The sequence below is a fragment of the Tursiops truncatus genome, chromosome 3 (genome assembly GCF_011762595.2).
Source record: "Tursiops truncatus isolate mTurTru1 chromosome 3, mTurTru1.mat.Y, whole genome shotgun sequence".
Classification (NCBI taxonomy): domain Eukaryota; kingdom Metazoa; phylum Chordata; class Mammalia; order Artiodactyla; family Delphinidae; genus Tursiops; species Tursiops truncatus.
The window spans coordinates 29,407,021-29,419,364 of NC_047036.1; the positions used below are offsets into that span (position 1 = coordinate 29,407,021).

The 12,344-nt window shown below is 35.2% G+C and overlaps 1 protein-coding gene across 6 annotated transcripts in view; it reads right to left on the reverse strand.

Annotated features, from left to right (window-relative positions):
- The window catches only part of LMBRD2 (LMBR1 domain containing 2), a 55,091-nt gene that overhangs the window by 15,548 nt on the left and 27,199 nt on the right, over window positions 1-12,344 (reverse strand). For all 6 annotated transcript variants that reach the window (XM_019930153.3, XM_019930152.3, XM_019930150.3 and 3 more), the window contains 6 exons: window positions 10,267-10,448; window positions 9,574-9,707; window positions 8,087-8,192; window positions 7,327-7,424; window positions 4,335-4,438; window positions 4,001-4,047 (listed from right to left, as the gene is read on the reverse strand). In XM_019930153.3, coding sequence (XP_019785712.1) covers window positions 4,001-4,047; window positions 4,335-4,438; window positions 7,327-7,424; window positions 8,087-8,192; window positions 9,574-9,707; window positions 10,267-10,448 — 671 coding nt within the window. The remainder of the gene's footprint in view (window positions 1-4,000; window positions 4,048-4,334; window positions 4,439-7,326; window positions 7,425-8,086; window positions 8,193-9,573; window positions 9,708-10,266; window positions 10,449-12,344) is intronic.

The following is a 12,344-nucleotide window of genomic DNA, read 5'->3' on the forward strand; positions in this document are numbered from 1 at the left end:
GCACTGAAATTGAAACTGTGATTAAAAATCTTCCAACGAACAAAACCCTAGGACCAGATGGCTTCCCAGGCAAATTCTATCAAATATTTAGAAAAGAGCTAACACCTATCCTTCTCAAACTCTTCCAAAATATAGCAGAGGGAAGAACAGTGCCAAACTCATTCTACGAGGCCACCATCACCCTGATACCAAAACCAGACAAGGATGTTACAAAGAAAGAAAACTACAGGCCAATATCACTGATGAACATAGATGCAAAAATCCTCAACAAAATACTAGCAAACAGAATACAACAGCACATTGAAAGGATCACACGCCATGATCAAGTGGGGTTTATTCCAGGAATGCAAGGATTCTTCAATATACGCAAATCAATCAATGTGATACACCATATAAACAAATTGAAGGAGAAAAACCATATGGTCATCTCAATAGATGCAGAGAAAACTTTCGACAAAATTCGACACCCATTTATGATAAAAACCCTCCAGAAAGTAGGCATAGAGGGAACTTTCCTCAACATAATAAAGGCGATATATGACAATCCTACAGCCAACATCGTCCTCAATGGTAAAAAACTGAAAGCATTTCCACTAAGATCAGGAACAAGACAAGGTTGCCCACTCTCACCACTCTTATTCAACATAGTTTTGGAAGTTTTAGCCACAGCAATCAGAGAAGAAAAGGAAATAAACGGAATCCAAATCGGAAAAGAAGAAGTAAAGCTGTCACTGTTTGCAGATGACATGATACTATACATAGAGAATCCTAAAGATGCTACCAGAAAACTACTAGAGCTAATCAATGAATTTGGTAATGCAGCAGCATACAAAATTAATGCACAGAAATCTCTGGCATTCCTATACACTAATGATGAAAAATCTGAACGTGAAATCAAGAAAACACTCCCATTTACCATTGCAACAAAAAGAATAAAATATCTAGGAATAAACCTACCTAAGGAGACAAAAGACCTATATGCAGAAAATTATAAGACACTGATGAAAGAAATTAACGATGATACAAATAGACAGAGAGATATACCATGTTCTTGGATTGGAAGAATCAACATTGTGAAGATGACTCTACTACCCAACGCAATCTACAGATTCAATGCAATCCCTATCAAATTACCACTGGCATTTTTCACAGAACTAGAACAAAAAATTTCACAATTTGTATAGAAACACAAAAGACCCCGAATACCCAAAGCAATCTTGAGAACGAAAAACGGAGCTGGAGGAATCAGGCTCCCTGACTTCAGACTATACTATAAAGCTACAGTAGTCAAGACAGTATGGTACTGGCACAAAAACAGAAATATAGATCAATGGAACAGGATAGAAAGCCCAGAGATAAACCCACGCACATATGGTCACCTTATCTTTGATAAAGGAGGCAGGAATGTACAGTGGAGAAAGGACAGCTCCTTCAATAAGTGGTGCTGGGAAAACTGGACAGGTACATGTAAAAGTAGATTAGATCACTCCCTAACACCACACACAAAAATAAGCTCAAAATGGATTAAAGACCTAAATGTAAGGCCAGAAACTATCAAACTCTTAGAGGAAAACATAGGCAGAACACTCTATGACATAAATCACAGCAAGATCCTTTTTGACCCACCTCCTAGAGAAATGGAAATAAAAACAAAAATAAACAAATGGGACCTAATGAAACTGCAAAGCTGTTGCACAGCAAAGGAAACCATAAACAAGACCAAAAGACAACCCTCAGAATGGGAGAAAATATTTGCAAATGAAGCAACTGACAAAAGATTAATCTCCAAAATTTACAAGCAGCTAATGCAGCTCAATAACAAAAAACAAACACCCCAATCCAAAAATGGGCAGAAGACCTAAGTAGACATTTCTCCAAAGAAGATATACAGATTGCCAACAAACACATGAAAGAATGCTCAACATCATTAATCATTAGAGAAATGCAAATCAAAACTATAATGAGATATCATTTCACACCAGTCTGAATGGCCATCATCAAAAAATCTAGAAACAATAAATGCTGGAGAGGGTGTGGAGAAAAGGGAACACTCTTGCACTGCTGGTGGGAATGTGAATTGGTACAGCCACTATGGAGAACAGTGTGGAGGTTCCTTAAAAAACTAAAAATAGAACTACCATATGACCCAGCAATCCCACTACTGGGCATATACCCTGAGAAAACCATAATTCAAAAAGTCATGTACCAAAATGTTCATTGCAGCTCTATTTACAATAGCCAGGAGATGGAAGCAACCTAAGTGTCCATCATCGGGTGAATGGATAAAGAAGATGTGGCACATATATACAATGGAATATTACTCAGCCATAAAAAGAAATGAAATTGAGCTATTTGTAATGAGGTGGATGGACCTAGAGTCTGTCATACAGAGTGAAGTAAGTCAGAAAGAGCAAGACAAATACCGTATGCTAACACATATATATGGAATCTAAGAAAAAAAAATGTCATGAAGAACCTAGGGGTAAGACGGGAATAAAGACACAGACCTACTAGAGAATGGACTTGAGGATATGGGGAGGGGGAAGGGTAAGCTGTGACAGTGAGAGAGTGGCATGGACATATATACACTACCAAACGTAAAATAGCTAGCTAGTGGGAAGCAGCCGCATAGCACAGGGAGATCAGCTGGGTGCTTTGTGACTGCCTGGAGGGGTGGGATAGGGAGGGTGGGAGAGAGGGAGACGCAAGAGGGAAGAGATATGGGAACATATGTATATGTATAACTGATTCACTTTGTTATAAAGTAGAAACTAACACACCATTGTAAAGCAATTATACTCCAATAAAGATGTAAAAAAAAAATAGGAAAGTATAGATAACTACTTCTTTTATCTCTAAATGCTTTTAATAGTTGCCAAACTTAACTTGAATGAAGATATTTATAGACATTTTTGCTAGCTATGATTCTTTTAAGTTATTGAATTCTATCTAAAATGTCAAAATAGTTTTACAACTACAATAAGTTACCTTGACCATGTAAGAGTTATGATAACTCATAGTAATTAATGAGATGTTAATAAAATTTTCTCTCATCCAAATAAAGTACAAATCAGAGAGACCTGAAAAGTCATTTCTGATAGCAAAATTAGAGTTGTATACAAACATAATTAGGTAATGACTCATGTGGCATTGTGTCTTAACTGCACTAAAACCTTATTAACTGGAATTCTACTCATTAAATTCGTAGAATTGAAAGGAACTTTAGAGGTCCTAATTAAGCCTCCCATGCAGTGCAGGGTTTCATTTTAAAATAACCGTGCCAGATACCATTTGGCCCTCTTACTAGAAGACATGGAAATTTCTATTTGTGATGATCCCACTGCAATTTTGGTAAACTGTGGAAGTTTTCACAAAAAGGTGAACTCTATTTCCAGTCACTTCTGCTCTTTTGTTCTAGTTATGCCTTCTGAAATAAAGACCAAGTCTCCCTTTACATAACATACACTAAAATACACGAAGACAACTATCATGTCTCCTGAGTCTTCACTTCTCTGGTAATGGACACACTCAGATGTTGAAAACCTGTGGTAACTGTGACTAGATTTTTCTCATTTTTTGCCTTTTCAATTCTCTAGGAGGTTAGTTTGCCTCAGGAAACGAAGGACTAAGGAAAAATTAAAGAGGAATAAAATTAATGTCATATTACAAAAAAAGCATAATTGTCAAGCAATCAAAATCACTTTAATAGCAAGATTGCATGAATTTATTCACTTATCCAATAAATATTTACTGAGCACCTACTCTAGGCAAGAAACTGCTAGATGTTGGACATGAAGTAATTTACTACTAATGACTTTTTACAACAGGTCTGACAGGATACCTACATGTACATCTGAAACTATTAAAACTGCTTTTCTGTAAAAGTATATCCTATGTCTTTTTCCCACTGTTTTTAGCCAATTATTCTAAATCAATAAGATTCTTATGATATTTCACATTAATCTTTAGGTTACAGAAATTTAATAAGTACGGTACTTACTCTTCGTCGACTTTCACCTTCTTCTTGCCGTTGCCTTTTTCTCTTCTCTAGAGACAGAAAAGTGGTCTCAAATTTGGTATAACATGGTTTAATTAGATGTAGAGTAACTGAAGTAAAGGTATCAGGCTATGACCAATTTCCTTTAAATTACTACAAAGTCAAAGGTAATAGGTTATTGTTGGAAAGAACTGGAGAGTTCACCTAACTCCACAGAGAATACTTTCTCTACTTTTGTTGGAGATGGCCCTTTAGGCTCTGCCTAAATAGCTTTAGTGGGGAAGAACTTCTCAGTCTTAGCACTTTCCTTTCATTCATTTTAAAAGACAAATCTTACCTCGTCTGATTAATTCTTTTCCTTCATCAACTAAGTCTGATGTCATATCGTTATCTCCCATGAACTGCTGGAAACCAAGTAGATTCAAACAACGAGTTCCCAAGCTAATAAAAGTCGATTTTCAAAAAGATAAGCATTATTTCACACTGTAAACATTAAGATATGTTAATTGTTCTTTAGTATCTGCACCCCACAGAAGCCTATGGTTTATTACTAGTTATCATGTCAAGTTACCTAGAGCTACATTTGTCTTTCTTTAAGAAGTACTTATTTCCCTTTCTAAGAAGCTTATATGCCCAGTACTCCACTGACTAGGGTATGCACCAAAGCCATATTTCTTACAGACACAAATTAAGTTAGGCCATTAGCATACCTTCAGAAGATTACTATAGCAGGATGCTAAACAATGGCTATAATATAAAAACAATTTATTCTTTTCTTATATTCAAACAGCAATATTAATACTGAAAATACACATACACAACCAGTATTTACAAGTGCAGAATATTCTGGCTTAGAAAGTCTTAGTTATGCAAATTGATTTTCATGTTTTTTTAATCCTGAGAACTACTCAATTCTATTTAAATAGGTGTTACTATAAACTCAGAATTCATTACTATAGCTTATCTGGGGGTTATCATTTTATATCTTATTTACTATTTACTTTAGACCTCACTGTTGTACAGGACAGAAATACTCTGAAAATATGGCACGCAAGGAAGGAAGGATTAATATTTGTTAAACTCCTATTATGCATCAATTTACAGATACTCTTATTTAATTCTTATTATAATTCTAAGAGATACATAACACTTTACAGATAAGGAAACAGAGGTACAAGGGGTTAAAAACCTTGCTAAAGATCAATTAATAAATTTTAGACCTGAGGATTTAAATCCAAGACAAAACAAAGACCAAGCTCTTTTTATTACCTTAGTACTCAAACGTTTTCATTGATTTCCTTTTTTTTTTTCTTTTGAGGTAGAGAAGAATAGCTTTATTGCTTTGCCAGGCAAAGGGGGGCACAGCAGGCTAATGCCCTCACATATGCCCTCAACATCATACATGGAGCAAGGGGGAGAGAGGAAGAAGGAGAAAGGGAGAAGAAGTACGTGTGTGTGTATGTTAGGAGGAAGAGAAAACAGCGGAGCAATTTAAAAAAAGTGAAGATCTCCCATTTTACATTAGTGATGTGTAAAAATCTGGCTAATTCATAAATTATCTGCCTGCTTTAATGTATAAGGAATGCTCTGTATGACTTAACGGTAAGTAAAACTAGGGTTTCAGGTAGATGGTCATGCTAATTCCGTGACTTTAAATATTCCCTTACCATCTTCATGTTCTTGTGGGAATACTATACTCCAGGATGAGATCATTGTCTCTGGGAAGGTCTTAGCTTTGTCTAAAGTGTCAGGAAACAGCTTTATATTCTCTAGGCAGTTAAGTCTGAATATTAGCTCTGGGTATGGCTGTGTGCTAGTAATATGGGAATTAGACTAATTTTTAGACCAGCATTAGACCAGCATTTCAAAAGAAAATTGACCTATAAAGTCAAGTTACCATTGAAATGTCAGCAAGGCATTGCTTCATATACTCCTATAATAGAGTATTTTTATAATTTGAAAATTGAGGAATATGACCATTTTTTCTCTTAAAGACAAACGGGCACTCAAAATTTATCTTAATTAACTCTAAAACAACACTTTTAAGGAATTATTTTTAAGTTCAACAATTTTCCTTTTAGACATAGTTCCTTACATTTGTTTAAGATTTTATAGTTGACAAGGCACTATCCCACCCATCTATTCCTCGATCAGTATAACAATCTAATAAGATGAGATGCTAATCTTACCAACATAAATACTAACATGAGAAGATATGATTTATACATCACAAGCTCTTAATGTTCCATTTGTAGTTTATAAACTGTTAAAATGAATAAGCATATAATAAAAATATAATTTTGGATATCCAAAGGATGATTGGTCTCTTCCTTTAATACATGATTTTCATAGTATCAACCTCTGTCTTTTCTACCTTATGGAAAAAAATTGAAAATATTAGATTTTTTTGTCAGTTCAAATTAACCGTTTTATTTTAAATTATAATCCTTTAGTTCCTTTACTTATGAGAAGGTAAAATATATATGTTTTACAAAATTCAATAGAGAATTTATTTCAAACAAAACTTTTCTGTTTACTCAATATCCTAGTGTTAGAATATCAGTACAATAATGTACATTATTTACAATAACTATATAATGGTACTGAAAGATTTAAATGAAAAGTGGTTGGATGAAACTTATTATCAATAAAATTTTTTTTTTAAGGGGCATTTTTGGTGTGTCATGGAGCACTTAAGCAGTGAAGAGGGTAGGCAGAGTACAGGATGTGGGCACCTAACACGTGGAAGTAGGGAAGACAGGGGGCTAGAAGCCAAGCACACCTGTCTTTTAACTCCTTTTGAGTCTGATCTCTGCCAAGGTTCTACCACTTTTTCTGATCCTATAAAAAGAGCAGCCCATGTACTTTCCTGCCTTACACGTACTGTCTGATTTCAACTGTTCCTCACCTGACCCTCTGTTCTGGCTATGATCTGAAATATCTAGAAACCCAAAAATGATTGTGGGGAAAGCCCTAAGACTAATATATGTTTCTGGATACAAGCTGGGTATGGGGGTGCTTCATAAGCTACACTGGCTGCCAGTACCACAGGCCAGGACTCAGAGTTAACATTCTGTAATTAATCCTATCACTCTGTAGACTAAATATGTGTAACAGAATAACTCTCTCTCTTTTCTTGAAAATATCTTTGGAGGGAGAACCTGACCCAGTCACTCAAGCGACCCCTTTAAACTATGCCCAGCACCCACAAAGTCACAATAAAACAAACAACTAGAACCCAATCAGTGAATATTTAAAAGAGCTTTAAGGAGAAAAGTTATCCAGATCAGGCTAAGCATATGTGGAAAATAAGCAATGTTGTTTCTTACCTAAAGTAAGTAGCAATGCAGAGAATTACCACCAACATAGGATAATATATATAGAACCCATCTGCAATAAAGGATAAAACTTTCATGGAACCCATAATCTGAGGAGCAAGAAAAAATTAAATCAGTACACTTCTATAGCTTTCATTCTTTTTCATCATTAGAAAATTCACCCATAACCATTTATATCAATTAATTCGGAGTTTTCAAAAAAGTAGAAATGAAGCACTAAATAGACTGATTTTTAAGTTCTCATCACAAGAGGAAAGAAATTGTAACTGTGAGGTGATGAATGGTAACTAAACTTATTATGATAATTATTTCACAATATATACATATACCAATTATGTTGTACACCATAAACTAATACAATGTTATATGTCTATTATATCTTAATTTGCTTATTTATTAAGATTTTTCTCCCTCAAATATTAATATTTTATAAATACTACTGAAAATCATCAAATACATTAAGACCATAAACATAAAGGTTAATATTATTATAGGTCAGGTCTATTGATATTGCTCAGCTGGACAACCTATATGAACCAAAAATTAATTTTTTATAATAAGATATAGCAATATCACTTTTATTCAGTCATTAGTAATTACATATACAATCTGTAAAAGAAAGTTTTAGTAATTTTTAAAAAGATCCTAATAATGCAACAGAACTTTTCCGCCAGCAGTAAAAATAAATTTCACAATAATAGCACCCTATATAGATAATGAATCTAAAGAACTCTTTTTTGACAATACTTACAGATGTATAAGCAGTTGGCTGTGTATTCTGGTGAGAGATGGATGAATCCATATGGGTCAAACCCAAGAAATTAAGACATAAAGGAGGAGTCAAACGGCAAAATAACCTGCAGTAAGCATTAATAAACACAATATATAAAAATTAAAGCAGGAAGATACATTATATATTATGTTGAACTACATTAAGAACATTTCAGATCATTGTAACTATTATTCTCATCTATTTGTATTTTTAATTCTTAATACAAACTGCCCTTACTTTTGAGACATTCTGAAAATCCTATTAATCACATCTTCCTTAAAAACACCAACACCTACAAGGCAAAACTCCAGCCTCAGGTTATCTCCTTCGCTGGTGTTTGCCACTGCTCTATCCCAAGAATTTGCAGAGTGCCTCTGTATGTGCCTCTTCCACGCCTACCATCTGTGTAATCTAAATCTGTCTCAATAGCGTGACGAGGACAGTAACATCCTCAGGTGAATTGTACTCAGTACGTAAAAGAACTGAAGTTTTATCAAAGTATGTCAACTCTGACAATTACAGGTATAAATAATAGTTGGAGCTCAGTTTTGACCAGATAAAAAGAGAACCTTACAGAACTACAGAGTTGGAGAGTAGAAGGAGACAAAAATGAAGAGAGGGTGTGAATAGAAAGAGGTAATATGAGTTCTTTTGTGGTGATAGAATAGTTCTGTATCTTGATTGTGGTGGTGGTTACGGGAATCCACACACACACACACACACACACACACAAATAAAGGAAAAAAAATACTGAAAATTAATAAGCTCTGTGGTCTAGTTAACAGTAGTGTGTCTGTGTTTGTACAACAGCAATATAAAATGTCTCCACTGGGGGAAGCTGAGTGAAGGTTACTAGGACTCTTTGTATTATATTTGCAACTCCCTTTGAGTCTATAATTATTGGGGAAAAAAAGGTAAAAAAAATCTTAGAGATGCCTCAGATATTGATTCCTCTTGAAGTTCCCAAAGTCCAGCCCTAAAAACCTAATATGACTAAGTTAACAATACGGACAAATAGTAGATTGTGCAACCTAGCCCAAGCTGGAACCATCTCTCTAAACTTCTACTAAATCTCTCAGCAAGAATTATTCTTTTGGTGTTCTTGGTCCTCCACAATTCAGTTTGAGGCCACTGAACCTCAGAACACTTTCTAGGTCTGACTTAGTCTCTAAACTCTCAAATGTTCTTCTTATTACTAACCTATTTATTGACCCTCTAATTGGTAAATCCAGGCTCACTATGTCTTTCTTTTCCTTCCTAATCTAGCATACCCATTTTAACCCTAAACTTCAAGGAGGATTTAGCTAGCCATCAACAAGCACCTAATTAATACTTAAACCTAATCAATTAGTTCATAGAAATACAAGTGTTAGTGAAGACCCATAAACAAAAAGAAATAAAAGAGAGATCCATAAGAATACATGTAATGGAGACATTTCCCTTGTTTCTACACACAATCTACTTACATGCCACTGAAAAGAAGGCTGTAAGCATCAGTCTGGTGATGTGAAGCCAGGTAATAATAGTTAAATACACGAATCCTGAACACAGTAGAATAAACACAGATACTGAGGAAGAAGATGGAGAGGAAGCAAGCAATCTAAGAAAACAAAGAACCCAGTTTCAGACTAACAGACTTCAATACTTATATACTATCACAAGCGTTATCTTTGAATTCCAGCTAACATTTATTGACATTCTAAAACTTATACACAGTAACAGTATAAATTTTTAACCGCCTAATTTCATTTTTTCATAAAATGAAATTATGAAAAAAAATCTACATCTTAATCAGTCCCACATCCTATCCATAAGTTTCAAAGCTACCTCCTGAAGTGAGCCTGTTCTCCCATTCCCTTGGCAACTCTTCACATGAAGACTATAAGTTATGTAGCTTCACTGGCATAAAGAGGATCAAAGCATTCTCATAGAAGTACTTTGCACTATTTTGCATCTTTTCATCTCTCCTCAAATACAGTTCTTAGTTTTTATATTCTGGGTAAAATGATGAAGCTCATTTTTGGAAGTGTGAATAATAACACTGTGGGAAACTTCACTGCTTTCATTATTACTAGAAGAAATATATGGAGAAAAGATACAACAGTTAAGGATTATACTATGGCTGACATTTATTTACGACCCATATAAAATAAACTGACCTCGATATAAATATAATTGTATGTTTTTTCGGCCAGCTGTATGAAGACTGCAAAGAGGGATAAGACAGGTGTAGTGCTAAAGAATGTGCACTCTGACCACACAACAATCACGGAGAAGATGGACAACACCACAGCAAGTACCCTATAAAACCATGGTCGCAAAAGACATTCCCAGTACCACTCTGGAAGATAAAAGAAAAAAATGATTAGGAAAACCATAAAGGAGTAACAGCGTATTTACAGTGTTTCAAAATACCTCCAATACAAGACACGTAATTGCAAAGAGAAAAACAGTGGTGGAACCAGGCAGACACCATCCTAAGCAAATGAATAGCAGTAATGGGACAAACTGATATTATGTGCCTCATGCTCTGATAAGAACACATCATTGCTGAGGTATTCCTGCCAAAAATGTAGAACCTGCATCTGATTATGAGGAAACATCAAACTCAAATTCAGGGACATTCAATAAAAAACTGACCTGTACTCTCCAAAACATTAATGTCATAAAATAATAACAGAGACACAGAAATCGTTCCAGATTAAAGGAGACTAAGGAGACATGACAACTGAATGCAATGCACGATCTGGGATTTTTTTACAAAGAATATTATTGAGACAATTACCAAAATCTGAACAAGGTCTGTAGATAACTGTACTGTATTAATGCTAATTTCTTTATTTTGATCACATTGTACTTGGTTATGTACAAAAACGTCTTTATTCTTAGAAAATACACACTGAAACACTGAGAGGTAAAGAGGTTATCATGTCTGGATTTAACTCTGAAAAGATAAAGGAAAAATATGTATACAGATAGAAAAAGATAAAGCAAATGAATAAGGTAAAATGTTAACATTTAAGGAATCTGGGTGAAGGGCGTATGGGAATTCTTTGTATTATTCTGGCAACTTTTTGTTAAGTCTGACTTTTGGCAAAAAAAAAAAAAAAAAGTTAAAGAAAAAAAAAGAAGAAAAGTCACAAAATTGAAAAGGTTATACTTCATTCATTGAAGAGTTGAGCTCCTGGCTCACTCTAAATCTTTTCAACCCTACTCACAGGATAGTTCCTGGTGATTTCAATATCCACACAGGTGATCCTCCTTTCAATACCCTGGTCTTTCACTTCCTCGACCTACTCTCCTCCAATGAGTCTGTCCTCCAACTTACCTCAACTACTCATCCTTTAAATCTTTTATTACCGATAACTCCAACCCTTATAATCTCATTCAAGAATAGGATCCCTGTCCCCAAGCAACACCTTCATCTACTATTCCAGCTCCACTGACTGACTTTACCCTGACAGTCCATTTATTCTACCACATTTTTCCTGCCACTTAACCTGATGTCCTTATTACTTTCTTTACCCAGCTCAGGTTCCATAGTCTTTGAGGATAATCACTCTCCAATATCCCAATTCTCGTGGCCTCTCTTGCTTCCCTGTACTTGCTAAGCTAAACCACGCTCTGGTTAGATTCAACTCCTTGGCTACCCTGAGCCTGCACCCATGGAACTGCACATTGCAAGAGTAAGACACGCAACTCTTCTGACTCATCTCACTTTAAATTCTTAATCAATAGCTTCAAGTGGACCCTGAGCACTGCTTGGCTAGCGTACTATAATTCACCAATCTTCTCCCATGCCTACTCTCCCTAAGCAACTATTTTGCGCCTTCTTTCCTCAAATTTCCAAAATCTCTTGCCCTATAATTACTCTCAGCATTTCACTGAGAAAACAGAAGCTGGAAGAACAGAACCTCCCCAAGTGCCCGCCACTACATCTTTTCACATCTGCTCAAGTATATTTGTGCTTTACCTCCTAAACTAAGGCCTTTCTCCTCACTATTCACTATTTCCCTTTTCATCTCGCCTGTAAATGTACATTGTCCCAGCCATTCTCTTCTGTCTCAACATATTTCCTCGAAGGTGTCATTTGCAAATTACATGCAATAATTTCTCTTGACCCTACCACTCTCCTTCAGCTACTCCCTCTTTATTCCCTTTTATAAAGAAAACACTTTGAGAGCTTTCTATTGTGTCTCTAACTGCTTTCCCTCGTTTTTCTTTCAAATTTCGATCA